Genomic DNA, 17,734 nt, shown 5'->3' with positions numbered 1-17,734 from the left:
ACCAACCCTCTAACAATCATATACACGTTGTTTCCGAGCACTCCGCGTATATGAAAATCTCCTTGCTTCTAAGACAGCTACTCATTGAAATGCTCATGGTAATCCCAATGTTGCAGCAGGAAACTCAGCCCACATCAGTGTAGCCTATGAAAAACTCAACACACCTATCTACGAGAGAAAAGCATACCGACTTGCTAAGCATCGCCACAGACAGGTAGTTGAAAAATAATTTTATTGTCGAATCAATGAACAAGAAGGCAAACTTATCACCAATAGAAGCAAGGTAACAGAGACATTTTGGCGATACTTTGAGGAAATCAACAATGACGAGTGTCTACATGCTCCTACTCCAGATTTCACACCTGTACAGGGCGCGATTTTGTTAATCACCGAAGCTGAGGTCGTTGAATCGCTGGGTTAAATTGAATAGGGAATGGCTCTGGATAAGTCGATCTACCCGCAGAACTGTGGAAGTGAACACAATGGGATTCAACTCAATCGATGATAGACTTCTTTGAAATGATCACTGAAGATAGAAGAATTCGAGCCGAGTGAACACGCAGTACCACAGTTCGAATTTGGAAACAGTACTCCTATCCCACACAATGAAGATCTTTAGAATTATCATAAGTAAAGGGATCTGAAAAATTGTCAGACACACCACCAACCAGTGCGGAGGCGCAATATGTTGTGTAACGATTGATGGTATCCATGTTGCTCGCTTTCTTATCGAAACTCATCTTGAGAACTCAAACGACCTACACCTTGCTTTCCTTGACGTGGAAAAAGTCCTTTGATCGAGTGTCGCACGAATTGATTTGATTTGCCATCTGTGAGCACAGACTACCAGCTGTATTATCCGGTCATTTTCCTGTTTCTGTGGGAGTTCATCAGGGTTACCCTCTCTTCTCTCCTCTTCATCACTGCGAAGGATACCGGTACAATAGATCTGCAGAAAAATGCACTTGAACTCTACTCTGTCCTATCGATTAGCTGTTGGTCGCTGGTGATAAAACTGGCCTTCGTCGTCAAGTCCAAGCCTGCACCGGCATCCTTGCAGCAGTTGGCCTACAGCTCAACGTCAAGAAAGCAGAATATCTCACTGCAGTTTTAAATGATTCAGATAGCATCAAAATCAATGTTATCTGCCAAAAACAAGGAACTTTAAGTATCTTGCATCGACAATGACTGCTGAAGGAAACCTCATTGTAGAAATCAGTAACCGCTTGAGTACTGCATGGCATAAATGGCGTTCTTTGACAGGTATGCTTCGGATTGTTGTATCCTCAAATAGCCCCACCGAGGAAAGTGGTGGTGGCGTGGTGATTACAACACCGTTCTGTCCTGTAAGTGCAGTGGGTCATCGCGGACATAGGACGATTACGGTAATATGTTCTTTTTACCTGTATACATCATTGTTTCAACTTAATTATCATAACATTGTAGGGTTGGACCATAAGTCGTAGTAATCCTGGATCTACCAGAAAGATGTAAAAATGAAGCCGGCAGTGGGAAGTGTAATATGCAGGGGAATGCATGAAAAATGCCGAGTAGGTTTACCAGGTGTGGAGAGGAAACTGACAGCTATGAAATCCTCGTGCTATATAATGTAGAGTAACCTTGAGGAAAAGCCTCAAGTAGTCCCCGAGATTGGCCACAACTCGTTGCCAACGATGCAGGAGATGTCGGATTCAAGTCACCTTATCATGTGCGAATTTTGTAGTCTCATGTTTCATAACATTAGCAGTGCTCTCTGGTATCCCAAAACATTTCGCATGCAGAGGTTTTTCACTTTGGGGATGAAGTCAAAATCGCACGGAGACAGATCCAGTGAGTATGGCAGGTGTTCTATTACTTTCCATCCCATCACATCCATTCTGCACTGAGCTTGAATCACTACTGCAGTTCCATCGCCCTGTCCAATACACCGCCATCTCGTTCTGTGTCCATGTACTATGTGTGTCATGCTTTACAGGACATTTGTGAGGAGAACATTACTTGCCATGGCTTTCGTGGCTGTGCCCCCCCCCCCCAACGCCGTACCTGATTTGTTCTGTATGATTATTGACAAAATTTCAGTGTTAGTAAAATGTTGCACACTTTGGACTGTGAAGACTCGGAAGTAAGGAGATAAGCTGCTGAACTAAGCAGTATGTTCCGAACTGTCAGGGGAGAGATGGCTTGGAATGACATTAGAAGACGAATACGTTTGGGAGGTTTTAAAAGAAGGAAAGATCACAACATGATAATAAAGTCGGAATTTAAGACGTCAAATCGGGGAAAATATTTGTTTATAGGAATTAGGTAATTGAATAATTTATCAAGGGAGATGCTTGATACATTTCCAAATTCTTTTTGTATCATTTAAGGAAAATCTTTAGGGAAACTCCCACGTTGGCGAGATCAGTGTTCAATTTAACTAATGTATTACTGGTAAATGGAATGTGTTAGAAACCTAATTCCTTTCTTACTTACCAAGCCGTAGTCTTGTACCACACACGAATAGAAGCACTGCGGGAAGAAAAACGAAAACAAATATTAATACAATATATTACTCATATCAATATTTAGGGTGACCCTGGAGGAAAGGGCAATATTCTACAATGTGACAGTATTGCTAATTGTGATCAAAGAAATTTCAAGTAGACATGGGCTCAGTATGATGTCGTTGTCGTTATAGACCTGTGTTCCTTTGGCTGCACGTCTTGTTTTGCACTTTCAACATGATGGAGCTCTTCCTCATTATTGGCACAAGGTAAGGGAGCATATCAATAGCACATTTTCTATTTGGTGAAGTGGTCTTGGTAGTACAATTTCCTGGTCACCAAGTTCTCCCGACCTCAACCCTTTAGATTGTTGTTTATGAGTGAAGAGTGAAGTTTACAGAAGAAAAGTTAATACACCAGTCGGATGGTTTTGCCGGCGTACGGGAACATCACGATGAACTTGTACGGGCAACACTTCATGTTCTTCAGCGAGTTGACGAATACTTTGAGGTCAATGGTGGGATCTTTGAGAACATATTGTGAAATCATTGTCCCTGGACCACAAAATGATACGATATGAAACAAAAATGTTGTGTATTGTAGTATTTTATGACTGATATTGAAGGAAAAAACTTAACAACAATTAAAACAATACACTTATGTTTTCCAGGTTATCTATGTTTACATTCAAACATGGCTTTCTGGACAACCATCTCATTTTGACCCTATTTTCATATGAACACTTTTTACCACAATAACCAGTATTGTCACATCCTAGAATATTGCCCTTTCCTCCCGGGTTTTCTTATCGTGTGGCTATTTCTAGCGGGGTGCAGCCCTTGTAAGGCAGAGACTCCGATGAGGGTGGCGGCATCTGCCATGTGTAGGTAACTGCGTGTTATTGTGGTGGAGTATAGTGCTCTGTGGCACATACCATTACATCCTCTACTGCCGTGGCAACAGCTTCCTCGTCTAAACTGGACTGGCCAACGAGAGTCCAGCAATAATTAGAGGACAACTGACGTCAACTGGCAGCCTATAAACGCGGCTTTAATGGTGAAAAGAAGAAAAATCTGATCGCCGAAATGGCAAAAATGTGGGGCAGTTTCCAAATAGTTGTTATATGGATATGTGTAAGTCATAAGACAGAGTAAGTTTACGAATACACACACTTCTTTTTACGTGTAAAAACTGAATGAGAAGAAAAAATATTTGAAAGTTCTTTCTTGTTAATGGGACAGAAGTCACTTCTCAAGTGCACCCTTCCAGAAGCAGTTGGGGTATGCGCTGAATTTTCTGATGAGGTGTAAACTGTACTTGTTCCAGCAAAACGAGAGAAACATGAAAAAATGCATTTTTCCGTACTACTCAACACACGCACGACTCCTGCATTTGAGAATTAGGACGGAAAGAGCAAACCTGGAATGTTCTACTGCAGCATATTCTTTTTTTTTCGTATCTGGCCAACTATGGACTAGGGAGGGCACTATGTCCCTGTTTCGTCACACTGTGCCGGTGCACAGTTATGTTCCGCTGTTCCGGAACACTGAGTGTCAGCTGTTCGGAAACATTCTGAAGCAAGACCGAGACAGTGACTCTCTGTCCCGTCAGAAGCGCCACTATGCACTGCCCTTCACCTAGTATCTGATCGTCGATACCAGCAGTGTGCCGCCATGTGCTGGAGTGTTCCGTGTCCCGTCATATCCTCTTTGTGCTGCAAGTTCCGTTGCATCGGCAACTGGCCTTTGTTACATGAGAATAACATAACGTGTTCTGTTTTGTAAGAGTGTTTTCATTGAAGCCTACCGTACGAAAGACTTTTCATAATGTCGCAACGGAGTCCTGTTTAGGACCTTTTTTATAATAAAACCGGACAGAGTGAAATGTAATTTATGTTCTATTTTGTCTGTAAAGGGATCTTCAACCGGAATAATGACAAGACATTTCATACTTAAGCATCCCAAAATATTTTTATATTCGTGTTCTGCTTGTATATTGTGTACGTAAATAGGGCACTGACGAATGTTTCTTCAACTGTGGTAGTATATTTTTAATTGGTGAAAATAACATTGTGACATTTGTAAACACATCTACTGACAGTAATTGTGATAGGTGTATTTCAGAATGAATTAAACACACACTTACCCTAAAAAGCAACATTTAGACATGATTTTTTGGGTGCGCATTTCAAACTTCAGACTGCTTTTTCACGTGCCGTGAAATTTTAACCTGGCCCTAATTACTCACAACACAGGCCGATACATTCAACTGGTGAAAATATCCTAGGAATAGTTACTTTTAAAAACCTATACTGCGATTGTAACCGTATTATGTGTGTTTCATATCAACTGAAAAAATCCTAACCTACCCGTAAAAGTAGCCTTTAAACTTGATTATTGGATGCGCTCTCACTTCATTTATGTTGATTGTATGTTCAAGTGGTACGTACCTTAGTTGAGTGCTTCTTGCCGTCAAGGTCAGTTTTTATGTCGTCTGAAAGCAGAGAAATAAAATTCTTATCAAGAACTCGATACTTTTGTAGTATTCGCAACTCTGATATACTTAAGGGACATAATTATTCTTAGTAGATATGATAATATGTCTGGTGGAGACATAAGTCCATTCGCATTGTGACGGATACAACAGGAATATTCTGCCTGGGGAGGCTACAACCCTCTCTACAGAAGCGATAACACAGTGTCCTCGAAGAGATTGACTATTTAATCCGGCAACTTGTCCATCTATGCTGTTAAGTGGCAATGCATACCTCCCGGGCGTTCTAAGTGGCGATACAGATTGACCCTCGTCCCTACCAGATATAATAATACTCTATACAAGGTGGCCCTCCAGCCCCGTGCTTTCTACTTCCAACTGTCCCACATGAACTAACGATGAATGGGATGCCTAATCACTGGTTTACAAAGGAGTGCTACAATGTGATATATTTTGAATGTGAAGCAAATAGCAGTCACACACTTTCTGTTACAGGATGCATTTTTAAACACACCAAATATGAAGAAAATGAAGTATAATAATTCATTCATTTGTACACGTACAAACAGACGATTCCACCAGGATGTTTCTTGTATGTACCTTTAACGATCCATAAGATTTAATTGCAACTCTCTTCGGCAAAATACGTGTATAGAATGCAGACGGCTATGTGGAAACTCCTGTGCATACAGTCTATGAGGTTCAGCTGCATTCCGATCAGCAACCTCATACATTAAAATTATGTCCGTGTATTCGTCATTGCTGGACAAACCAGCCATTGTCAATATGCTGGCATCAACTGTAGTGTACCAAGTAGCAGCCTACTACTATGCGTTCAAAAACGAGGCGTACTAACGCAATGGCAGCACATCTGATGGGTAGCGCTGAGGAGCGTGCAGCGAGCGGCCGTCCAAATTGTATGTCTCGTATTCTGACGTCACCTACTGTACCTGCAGGCAGCAGCACCCCTGTGGAAATTCCTCATTAGACATCCCGTTCATCATTAGTGCATGCGGACACTTATAGGTACAATGTATGGCGATGGCGAGCCATCTGGAAAAGGGCCTATGTAGTGTCGTATGTGAAATATTTTTAAACGAATATCAGTGTGGTCATGTCTGAGAGAATAAATAATACTCCGTGAAAGCGCCACGTTGGGAAATAATTTTCGAAGAAATACACGGCTGTAATAATAATAATAATAATAATAATAATAATAATAATAATAATAATAATAATAATAATAATAATCGTATGGCCTCAGCTACCGTGTGCAGACATTTCAATTTGACGTCATCTGGCTGTCTGCTCGTCTATTTCGACGTTCCGTTTTACTCTAGGCCCCCACTAGATGGCAGAAACTCTCTTGGGCGTCTATGGCTGAGATTTAATGAATTTTGTCGGGTAAACACCAAATGTGTCACCAGAGATCTTTTACACGGTTGTAAGTGTGTTGGGAAACGTTGAAACGTTTGAAACAGGCCGTGTCCATGACTTTGCGAGAGAGTTTACAGGTCACGAGTGCGCTGTGAGGGTCGTGAAGCCACTTGTAGGACACACTGCATCGCCGTCAGGTATTACTCGCTTCTTGCCTTAATCCACTAACACTCTGTTCCGTTTGTGCTTGTACTTCTGATGACTGATAACACAGACTGCACGCAATGGATGCGGGAGAACGAGGCTGCATCTCACGCAGTATGTGTACCTGTCGTTAGTCACTTTCTCCTTGACAAAACTGTTCAGTAGCTGCTATGCTTTGTTACCCACCATGTGCCAACACCGTAAGACATCGCCTTGATGGAAGTCTCACATCAAATGTAGATATAGAAGACTCTAACAGTGGCCATCGGCTTTGCTGTGTGCCATATTAGTGACACCAGGTTCACCAGCCAATTCCTGTCCGATGCACTTCCCTCAGACACAAGATCACGGCCGGATTAAGAGGGGGGCTAAAGGGGCTGCAGCCCCGGGCCCCACGTGCCTGCTGCTCCACTTCCGTGCATGTATATGAATATTTACGCTCGCAAAATATCGAACACGCACTCTTCCGTCCTTCGTATCAGTTGTCCGCGTTAGTATTTCATCACTGCTAGAATCAATTACCGTCCGGAGACACAAATCCTCGCTACTTACGCACTGTAATTATTGTAAAGGTTATTGTTGACGAAAATTTAAATCTGGCAGCTTGCGAGTACGGGCAGAGGGGCAAGGGGGTGAAGAGGTCTAGGAAGTGAGCGGAGGGGACAGGGGAAGCACGGTGGAATGCGCATGCTATACTATATCTTTGAATCAGGAAGAGAACTTCCAGTTCACCTCTGATTATTGAACCATTCTTACGTTACAACTGTAATGTTTTTGTAAAATGGATAGAAAATATCCTAGTGGTGCCAAAAATCATAAGTTCTGTTTTGTATGTCGATTTGATAGTGATGATGAGACAAATGTAAAATATGTTTTGGCATTATGAAATATTAACATGAAAAATAGAGAAAAATTGTAGTCTGTTTCAATACTTCCCTATTCATTAAAGTGCAAGTAGTTCTATAACGACTTCAGTATGCTAGTCTTACGTGATGTTACGAAGAAGGGGCCCCACGTTTTTAAATAGTCCAAGGCCCCCAAACACCTTCATCCAGCACTGCACAAGATCCAGTGGTTCTCCTTTGTAGCGTAATAAAGACCAGCTTAAAAAACCATGAAGGTGACAAACATCAACCCTCAAACCTGGGACCACTTGCAAAGGACCTCTTGCTTTGGAGCCGAGCCACATGAAGTGTTGTTACTCCTGAGGAATCAGAATCAATCAGATGAGCAGCCCAGTATAAGGAACCATATAACATTTCGACAACTATACATAGTCGGAAATCTTATTTTATATAAATGGTTATGTACAGACTGTAGACGAAACCACTAGTTCGTGAAATACTAGGAAGTTTGTGAAAAATGTTGCGATGGCGAACATGTATATTCCTTGTGCGCTAAAAGTTCAAAATTTAGAAAATTGCATTTTGTACAACTTTGAACATGTGTGCTGTTCCGATGCAGCTAATGTTAACCCTGGAATTCCCAGATATTTTTCGTCACAGGTAGGTTCTACTGTTTACTGAAACACGTTTTATTTGTTAATAACTGTGAAATTAAACTAAATATAAACTATACAGGGTTTATCCGCGATGATGTTACAAAGTTTCAGGGATGATGGAAGATAGCGAATGGATCAATTTGAGATAAGGAACCATTTTCTGAAAACGACGGAGTCAAAACTTAAGCGAAATTCTACTCATTTAACTCCGGTCTTGCTACAAAATGAAACTTTTCCTTTTGCGGAAAGCTCATAATCATAAGTGTATCTTTGAATAAATAAAACTCAATGTTATATCCAGGTGAACTGTAACTCTACATCAAAGGAACTTAACTTGTAGCCGTGGCATCTTTGGCGACCAAGACCTACGGTAACGAATAATGTGGCGTCACTTCTGGCACATATTTTGTCATGCATGACCCCTAGTCATAAGATGCATTCATTTCAACATGCTACCTGCAAGTAGTGAATACCTGCTTGGGCTTTGAGCGAGATGTGTATTTGAGTTTCTTGCTTTTCACTCCCTCCACACATTCATGGGAACGATCTCTTCCTTCATCCGGCTCTTCACACGCTTCGACTAAGCTTTTTCTCCAATGCATTTTCTTGTGCTAAAAGGGGCAGTTCTCTCCTACTGACAACTAAAATCAGTCTGACCAACATGTCCAATTTAGAAATTGCGTAAGTGATTCCCTTGCTGCCAACTATCTTGAATCAAACTGATCATTTCAGTCTATACCCCCAGACTAATAATGTACTATTTGCTTTACGTCGCACCGACACAGATAAGTCATATGGCGACGATGGAATAGGAAAGGCCTAGGAATGGGTAGGAAGCGGATGTGGCCTTAATTAAGGTACGGCCCCAGCATTTGTCTGGTGTGAAAATGGGAAACCACGGAAGACCATCTTCATGGCTGCCGTCAGTGGGGTTCGAACCTACTATCTCCCGGATACAAGCTCATAGCTGCGCGCCTCCTACCCGAACAGCCAGCTCGCCCGGTAGAGAGAGAGAGACTAATAATGAGAGAGACATTGATCGAACTCGTTGTCTCAAGGATGCTAAACTCTGTTCAGTGAGGTCACACTCTCTCAGTATTGTCATACTTCAAGAAAATCTGTCTCACTAGTGTTCAAGGGCAATAACGTAGATGATCTCCACGATGTTTGTAACATAGAAGGCAAGGGACATTTATAGGTTATGTAGGCTGGGCATGTTAGTGAGGTATAACAATTTAAGAGACGGAGTGACCCTTTTCTCCTAGATGACGAAAGTTTAAAAATTAAATACATATTTACGAAAGAGATTGCTCAAATTTTCATTGCCACATACGGGAAGGACTTAATGAAAGATCTAAGCGGTGGCTCTATATCTTGCGAACTTCATGTTCTCACAGCAATACGCACATGAGCGCTAAACGAGGTTAGTATTACCATCAGTGACATAATGATTACTAGTGAGATATACCGCTGAAATGTGTGTATTACTGTTATTGTTTTGTTTATGCTAGTATTCTATCCGTACTATTACATGGCTTCTATAAAGGATTTGCTCTTATATATAACAGCAAAAGCTATCGTAACGGCGGTGAACGTGAACTGCAAGAGGAGATTCCTACGGTTTGGAACAAGTGTATACGTGCAGTATAGTAATACAATGCGTATACCATGTTTCTTGTTTCCGAAATTTGGCCACCTATGGACCGCATTGAACTTAAGGCTTCTTCTTCTCCCAGAACCTCTTCATCCCTTCACTTCTGACCTTCCTTTCTTTCTTTCTTTCTTTCTCAGATATGACCAATTTGGGTTTACATTTTGTTGGATTCTCCTGGAATGTTATGATGCTCTCTATTCTGCTTCTAATTCTTTTCTGTTGTGAATCATGTATACCACATTTATTAGTAAGAACAATATGCAACGATTATACGAGGTTTATTCAATGTATACAAGTGTTCAACAACTGTATAAGGAGTTTTTATTAGTAAGACTGGTAATTTTTACGGTTCACTACGAGCTAGAACATTGATCTATCTCAGTCTCAATATGAAGGTGACCGAGGTATGAGCGATGCTAGTAATACCATTCTTTATGCAGCCGGTCCCTGTTTTGAATGAAATGAAAATATCACTCGTAGGGTCGCTTGATGCGTGCATTTCTGAGAGCTTGACAGACAGATATGTAATAGCAACTTCTGGCTCGGCGAGGAAAACTACGGAAAACTGACTCACTCCTCATTTCCCTAGTATTCCGCGTCAGTGATTCCTAGGTCAATTAGGACACCTGGTGGCAGAACTATTGAGGATTCGACCAACCTCCGGAATGAATGCTCAGCATACTCCGTACAGGCCACGTAGACCCTTGGAGTGTTAGATCTAAGCCCGGTCGCACCTGTTCCGCAGTCAACCTGGTACTAATTCTTGCTGTAGTCTGAGCGAACCTGAGGGACATGTCCACCTTCGTAAATGGAAATATTTATTACATTTCTGGACTTTCTGCAATGGAATCGAACCCACGTCCTTCCGGGTGAAACAAGTACACCTGTACCGACTCGACAGGGAGCCCTTCATCATACAGGGTGACCCAAATGTCCGCTAAAATTTCACGGAATATTGGGGGTAGAGTGGTATAATTGACACACACGACTGACATGACACGAGGTTTTGTTGACTCAAAATAAAGTAAATACAGCTTCACTAACAGAGCTTTTTTGTTGTAACGTTAACACGCCGCGATTGCAGACGCATCTCTCACAACAGCTCCTCTTATACCATACGCGGTTCTCAAGCGGCATCACTGACATGTTGCTGTCCAGGGCCATCTGTTAGTCATTTTTTGCACTTTATTCTGGTGTCCATAAAACCCCATGACATGCCAATCATGTGTGTCAGTTATTACCTCTCTAGCTCCAATATTCCGTGAAGTATTGCCTCGTTTAAGTGTTAACGGACCTTTGGATCATCCTGTACTTAAGAACGACATGAAGGGAACAGTGCAGACAACTTGGCAATTTTATTTTTATTGATATGATTTATGTTGGATATCTGCCAACTGTGGAGATAAAGTTCATTATGACCTTCACATTCTACTCATGTTAGATTCAAGGATTGCCTCTAAACATACGGACGAAACTCTTCACCTAGGTTCACAAACTAAATGGATTCTTTTGAATGCAACACACAAACAACAAAGAATCTTACCAACCGAGCTCGATAGCAGCAGTCGCTTAATTGCGGCCAGTATCCAGTATTCGGGAGATCGTGGGTTCGAACCCCACTGTCGGCAGCCCTGAAAATGGTTTTCCGTGGTTTCCCATTTTCACACCAGGCAAATGCTGGGGCTGAACCTTAATTAAGGCCACGGCCGCTTCCTTCCCACTCCTAGCCCTTCCCTTTCCCATCGTCGCCATGAGACCTATCTGTGTCGGTGCGACGTAAAGCAGCTTGCAAAAAAAAAAAAAAAAAGATAAAAAAAAAAAGAATCTTACCTGGTGTGAGTCCAATCTGTTCCAGGCATTTATCCAACCTCTTCTTCTGCTCGTCGCTCTGAAATATCACAGAACCTCATAAACTGCATATTCCTATCCACACACGATATTAACCTAAAATATGTGACAATAAATGGAAATCTAAAGTGTATCAATATACAAAGTTGGTAGAATATATTTTTATGAAATTTGCTGTGGCTGTGACTGTAAACCGTGAAGCAGCATCTGTAATATATAACAAGTATTACTTCACAGCATTTAATGTCAGTGCTTTATGTGATCATTCTCACACGTTAAATGTAAAGGTTATACTACAACATACCTGTAAAAGAAACACATTATTAAACAAGGAATGACATGTTTCGTTCTTCACATTCTATCAAGTCACACTAAATGTTTAGAAAATGCATGTTTATTTCTGTTTAATACTTACGAACTTGAAATCTGGAACACCGGGTGACTTGCCCATGCGGTTATGGGCACGCGTCTGTGAGCTTGCTTCCGGGAGACAGCGGCTTCGAACCCCACTGTCGGCATCCCTGAATTTGGTTTTCCGTGCTTTCCCATTTTCACACCAGGCAAATGTACCTTAATTAAAGCCACGGCCGCTTCCTTTCAACTCCTATTCCTTTCCTGTCCCTTTCCCGCCATAAGACCTATCTGTGTCGTTGAGACGTAAAGCAAATTCAAAACAAAATTAAATAAATAAATAAATAAATAAATAAATAAATAAATAAATAAATAAATAAATAAATAAATAAATAAATAAATAAATAAATAAATAATGTGGAAATTATCTTAATGACGGCCTCCTTTATCTCTAATCCTACGGTGGAACAGCCCCGAAGGGTCTTGGCCTACCAGGTTACCGGTGTTCAGCCCGAAGGCCTGCAGATTACGAGATACCGTGTGGTCAGCATTACGAATCATTTTCTCGGCCGTTATTCTTGGCTTTCTAGACCAACGCCGCTTTCTCGCCCGTCAGATAGCTTCTCAATTGTAATCACTGTCACGTACTCTCTACAAAATCTATTATTTCTATAGTTTTCTCTTACCATCTGCCAACTTCGTCGGTCTACTGCTGCTACACCTGCATCGTTTGCTCTGGCTGCTCGCCCAATTCATTACAGACTGTGGAGCTCCCCTCCGCTCTTTCTTTCCCTGCCGCTACGTCACGCATACATGGACTCCTTTCTAGCATGTTATGGACTTGGCCACGTGCTACTAGGTAAGAGCGCACCACCATGATATCGGCAGTCAGGCATTGTGTGACTATATGTACTGAAGGGAGCAGTTAATTTCGCAAGCGACTGGTCTGTTGCGATTTTTAATTAACTACTTGGAACGCCACTTTTCAAATTCATCGCATAAGCTGGGTGAGCAAAATGTATCATGAACTTACATGGTGTTTTCGCTTAAAGACTTACTACAAATCGCCCTTCAGGCATTAATTGCTACCTGAACTTCATTCTGTGTAACATATAATATTTGAGCACTTAATATCTCCAGTCCATTTTCAACTTTCCACAGTGGACTTTCCATGGACAAATGCTTGAAGAGTACTTACGTGTTCGGGAAGACATGTGGTACGGTCAGTGTCTATATGGCAGCCTGATTTTTCACTGCTTCCTACCTCCCCTATCTTCCGATTTCTCCCTTTAGCTATTTTCTATTTTATGGACTTAATTTCTATTTTCTACTTGTGTGGTATTTAAATTAAGTTTCCCACCCTGCTGGGTTTTGTAATCGAAACTGTCAAGTATGTAGTTATCATGGATGGATCTTTCGTCATAAGCTTCAATGAAACTCCTTCTGCGTCACTTCCAAATCTAGTCACGATCTACACGATCGGATTTGTAGTGTTACTATTTCGGAATGTGTGCGAATTTTCATGTTATATCTTGGTAACTATAATAATCTGTTCTTATTTGAAGTTTATTGTAAAATATATTTTTTTTCAATTAACTTCTTTTCACTGATAAGTTTCTGATGTTACACCCTTTCCCCTTTATTTGAATTATGTACACTGACTGACAGAGCAAATGCAACACCAAGAAGGAGTGGTTCGAAAGGGATGAAAGTTGGGGAAAAAACAGAGACGGCACGGACGAATAATTGATGTTTATTTCAAACCGATATGCAGGTTACACAATGCGCACGGCATCGACTCAGTGGGATGTAGGACCACCGCGAGCGGCGATGCATGCAGAAACACGTCGAGGTACAGAGTCAATAAGACTGCGGATGGTGTCCTGAGGGATGGTTCTCCATTCTCCGTCAACCATTTGCCACAGTTGGTCGTCCGTACGAGGCTGGGGCAGAGTTTGCAAACGGCGTCCAATGAGATCCCACACGTGTTCGATTGGTGAGAGATCCGGAGAGTACGCTGGCCACGGAAGCATCTGTACACCTCGTAGAGCCTGTTGGGAGATGCGAGCAGTGTGTGGGCGGGCATTATCCTGCTGAAACAGAGCATTGGGCAGCCCCTGGAGGTACGGGAGTGCCACCGGCCGCAGCACATGCTGCACGTAGCGGTGGGCATTTAACGTGCCTTGAATACGCACTAGAGGTGACGTGGAATCATACGCAATAGCGCCCCAAACCATGATGCCGCGTTGTCTAGCGGTAGGGCGCTCCACAGTTACTGCCGGATTTGACCTTTCTCCACGCCGACGCCACACTCGTCTGCGGTGACTATCACTGACAGAACAGAAGCGTGACTCATCGGAGAACACGACGTTCCGCCATTCCCTCATCCAAGTCGCTCTAGCCTGGCACCATGCCAGGCGTGCACGTCTATGCTGTGGAGTCAATGGTAGTCTTCTGAGCGGACGACGGGAGTGCAGGCCTCCTTCAACCAATCGACGGGAAATTGTTCTGGTCGATATTGGAACAGCCAGGATGTCTTGCACATGCTGTAGAATGGCGGTTGACGTGGCGTGCGGGGCTGCCACCGCTTGGCGGCGGATGCGCCGATCCTCGCGTGCTGACGTCACTCGGGCTGCGCCTGGACCCCTCGCACGTGCCACATGTCCCTGCGCCAACCATCTTCGCCACAGGCGCTGCACCGTGGACACATCCCTATGGGTATCGGCTGCGATTTGACGAAGCGACCAACCTGCCCTTCTGAGCCCGATCACCACACCCCTCGTAAGGTCTTCTGTCTGCTGGAAATGCCTCCGTTGACGGCGGCCTGGCATTCTTAGCTATACACGTGTCCTGTGGCACACGACAACACGTTCTACAATGACTGTCGGCTGAGAAATCACGGTACGAAGTGGGCCATTCGCCAACGCCGTGTCCCATTTATCGTTCGCTACGTGCGCAGCACAGCGGCGCATTTCACATCATGAGCATACCTCAGTGACGTCAGTCTACCCTGCAATTGGCATAAAGTTCTGACCACTCCTTCTTGGTGTTGCATTTGCTCTGTCAGTCAGTGTACTTACCAAGCAAGATCCTCTCGGTTCACTTACCAACGCTGTGCGCTAACTCTGCCCGCTAATTTTGTGGTTCTAGTATTTGATGGTAGTTCCTTTACCCTGGGAAGAGATCATATCTGAGGTTGTGATATTTTACGTAGGTCTGTGTGGGGTCTGAAATATTCCCACCAGTCGTATGGTTGCCTGTCGCTTAGGAACTACGCTGGTCAGATATTGCTGTTAATATTATTCTTTTCCGCCGATGTTACTCCAAAAATAAGAATAATTCCTACGTCACATCACGTAGGCTGAGTGCCTCTCGAACCGGACCTGAGATCCAGGTAGAAATCCCTGACCTGGCCGGGAATCGAACCCGGCCCCTCTGGGTAAGACGCAGGCACACCACCCCTACACCACGCGGCAGGCTCCTTCGTCTCTACTGCAGCATAAATGTTCTAAATATTTGAGTGTGACTTGGTAGAACCTGATGATGTTCTTTCAAGAACGAAGCATGTCATTCATTGTTTAATCGTGTGGTAGAACCTGATGATGTTCTTTCAAGAACGAACCATGTCATTCATTGTTTAATAGTGTGGTAGAACCTGATGATGTCCTTTCAAGAGCGAAACATGTTATTCATTGTTTAATCGTGTGCATTTTTATTCCTTGTATAATAATATGTTTTCTTTTCTTTCCTATACTTTATGGTTGTGAAACTTGAGTTAGATACAGAAGGCGCTTACTATATCTGTAAAAATACCTTCAACGCTGCATTACGGGAATCCTATGAATAAAGTGGCAAGACAGCCGCACTAACATAAATGTCCTGGAGCAAGCTAATAAAACCAGCGCTGAGGCTCTCATAATAAAACACTAGCATCGATGGACACGTCATGGAATTTGCTTGCCTGAGTCACGTCTCCCAAAACAAATCATGTACTCTGAGTTGAAGTTTGGACAGAGAAAACAGGCTGGGCAACAAAAACTCTGTAAAGACGTTCTGAAGGCGAATCTAAAGAAATGTCAAATCGACCCTGAAAATTGGGAGTTTGCGGCATCCATTCATCCAGAATGGCGTCGCCTCGTCCACAAGGACACCTATCCTTTGAACTACAACGGAGGAAACTCTTGGCGGACAAAAGCAATGCTAGGAAAGAGCGTTTGAACAGCAGAAGTAACAACTATCAACCACCAGTGGGTACCCAAGACAGAGTGATTAATATTGTGGTAGAGTCTGGATTTCCAGAATTGGTTTATACAACCATCAAAGAACTCATGTGATTTGAACTTTACTTTTGGAAGACAATCATACTTGTTAACGAGTGACAGCCTGACAATAACGTATGTTGGGCACTTGGCCAGAAGACTGGTTTAAACCTCCACAGCTCCACCAATAGCTGTCTTCGATAGCCTATGCCTCATTGAAGGGGCATACTAGGGAAAGGAGGAGTGAGGTAATTTCTCGTTACTTTCCTCACTGGGCCAGAAGTTTCTATTACATGTCAATCTGCCAAGACCACTGAAATCCATACACCCTATGAGCGATATTTTCACACCATTCATAACAGGCACTGGCTACATAAGGAATGGCATTACTAGCAATAACTTTTATGTTGTTAAAGCCAAGGATAATACTGAAACAGATCAATGAAAGTAGCAAAATTGCTCTAGCCAAGTGGTTCCTAACCTGGGGGCGATCGCCCCCAAGTGGGAGATTTGGGTTATCAAGGGGGAAATAAATAAGTGGGTGGGGGGATTTGGGGGCGATGAATATTCTAAAGGGGAAAATTTGAAATAGTACTGTACAGTAGAAGTTGCCGGGTAGCACGAGTAGCCGGCGAGTTCACTGCACTCACTCCTCTCCACAGTCACCACCTATTGTTGCTCAGTGCGGCCGACTGGTGACTTAACCCCCTTCCTTTCCTGCCATCACAACATACTTGCCATTGGCCTACATTCGTCTTCAGTCTTAACTAACCTTTGTGTTCCTCACCATCAGTTTTTGTGCGTGTCTTTTCTATTGTTGTGCGTTTGTTTTGAAGTGTAGACGTTCATGCATAATGGATTAAAAAAAGACGAAGTGTCGTCAATACTCATCTGAGTATTTAAAATTCGGTTTTATCGCGTCACCGCAAAATGTACAGCTTCCGCATTGTCTTTTGTGCGATAAAACATTTACTAGTAATGAAGCCATGCAGCCTTCGCGAATGAAAGATCATTTATCAAGAGTACACAGTGATAAAGTGAGTAAAGAACTTAGTTATTTTCAACACCTCAAAGCAAAAACTGATAAACGGCTTAATAAGAGTGAATTATTTAGAAAACGAGCAACCGATCTTGATAAAGGTCATCTTGCTTCTTACGAGGTGTCTTTATTGATCGCTAAATGTGGTAAACCTCACAAATTGACGAAACTCTTGTTTTACCGGCTACAAAGAAATTGTTAAAATCATGCTAGGCAAGGGCCCTAGTAATAAGTCAATCGGTTCCTTTGAGCAACAGTACTGTTTCCAGGCGAATTGACGAAATGGCCACGGACGTTGAATCCAAACTCACCAGTTTGTTGACGAAAGTGAATTTCCATTGCAGATTGATGAATCAACTGTGATTGATAACAAATCAATGTTATTAGCTTATGTGAAGTTTATCAATGAATAAAAGGAAATTGCCGAGGAAATGCTTACTAGTACGAAGACATCATCGATTTTGAAAGTAGTGCGAGATTATTTTGAAGGAAAAGAGATTCTGCTAACAAACGCGAGCCCTT

The 17,734-nt window shown here is 42.6% G+C and overlaps 1 protein-coding gene across 1 annotated transcript in view; it reads right to left on the bottom strand.

The window, feature by feature from the left end:
- LOC136883236 (general odorant-binding protein 28a) overlaps nucleotides 1-17,734 on the bottom strand; it is a 30,805-nt gene that overhangs the window by 9,249 nt on the left and 3,822 nt on the right. The window contains exons 2-4 of the mRNA XM_068229653.1: nucleotides 11,546-11,603; nucleotides 4,936-4,979; nucleotides 2,476-2,511 (exon numbers count right to left, since the gene is read on the bottom strand). Of these exons, the coding sequence (XP_068085754.1) occupies nucleotides 2,476-2,511; nucleotides 4,936-4,979; nucleotides 11,546-11,603 (138 nt within the window). The remainder of the gene's footprint in view (nucleotides 1-2,475; nucleotides 2,512-4,935; nucleotides 4,980-11,545; nucleotides 11,604-17,734) is intronic.

Source organism: Anabrus simplex, chromosome 11 (assembly GCF_040414725.1).
Source record: "Anabrus simplex isolate iqAnaSimp1 chromosome 11, ASM4041472v1, whole genome shotgun sequence".
In the NCBI taxonomy this organism is placed as follows: Eukaryota; Metazoa; Arthropoda; class Insecta; order Orthoptera; family Tettigoniidae; genus Anabrus; species Anabrus simplex.
Note: the sequence above shows the minus strand (reverse complement) of the source record. Positions and strands in the feature narration are given on the sequence as shown.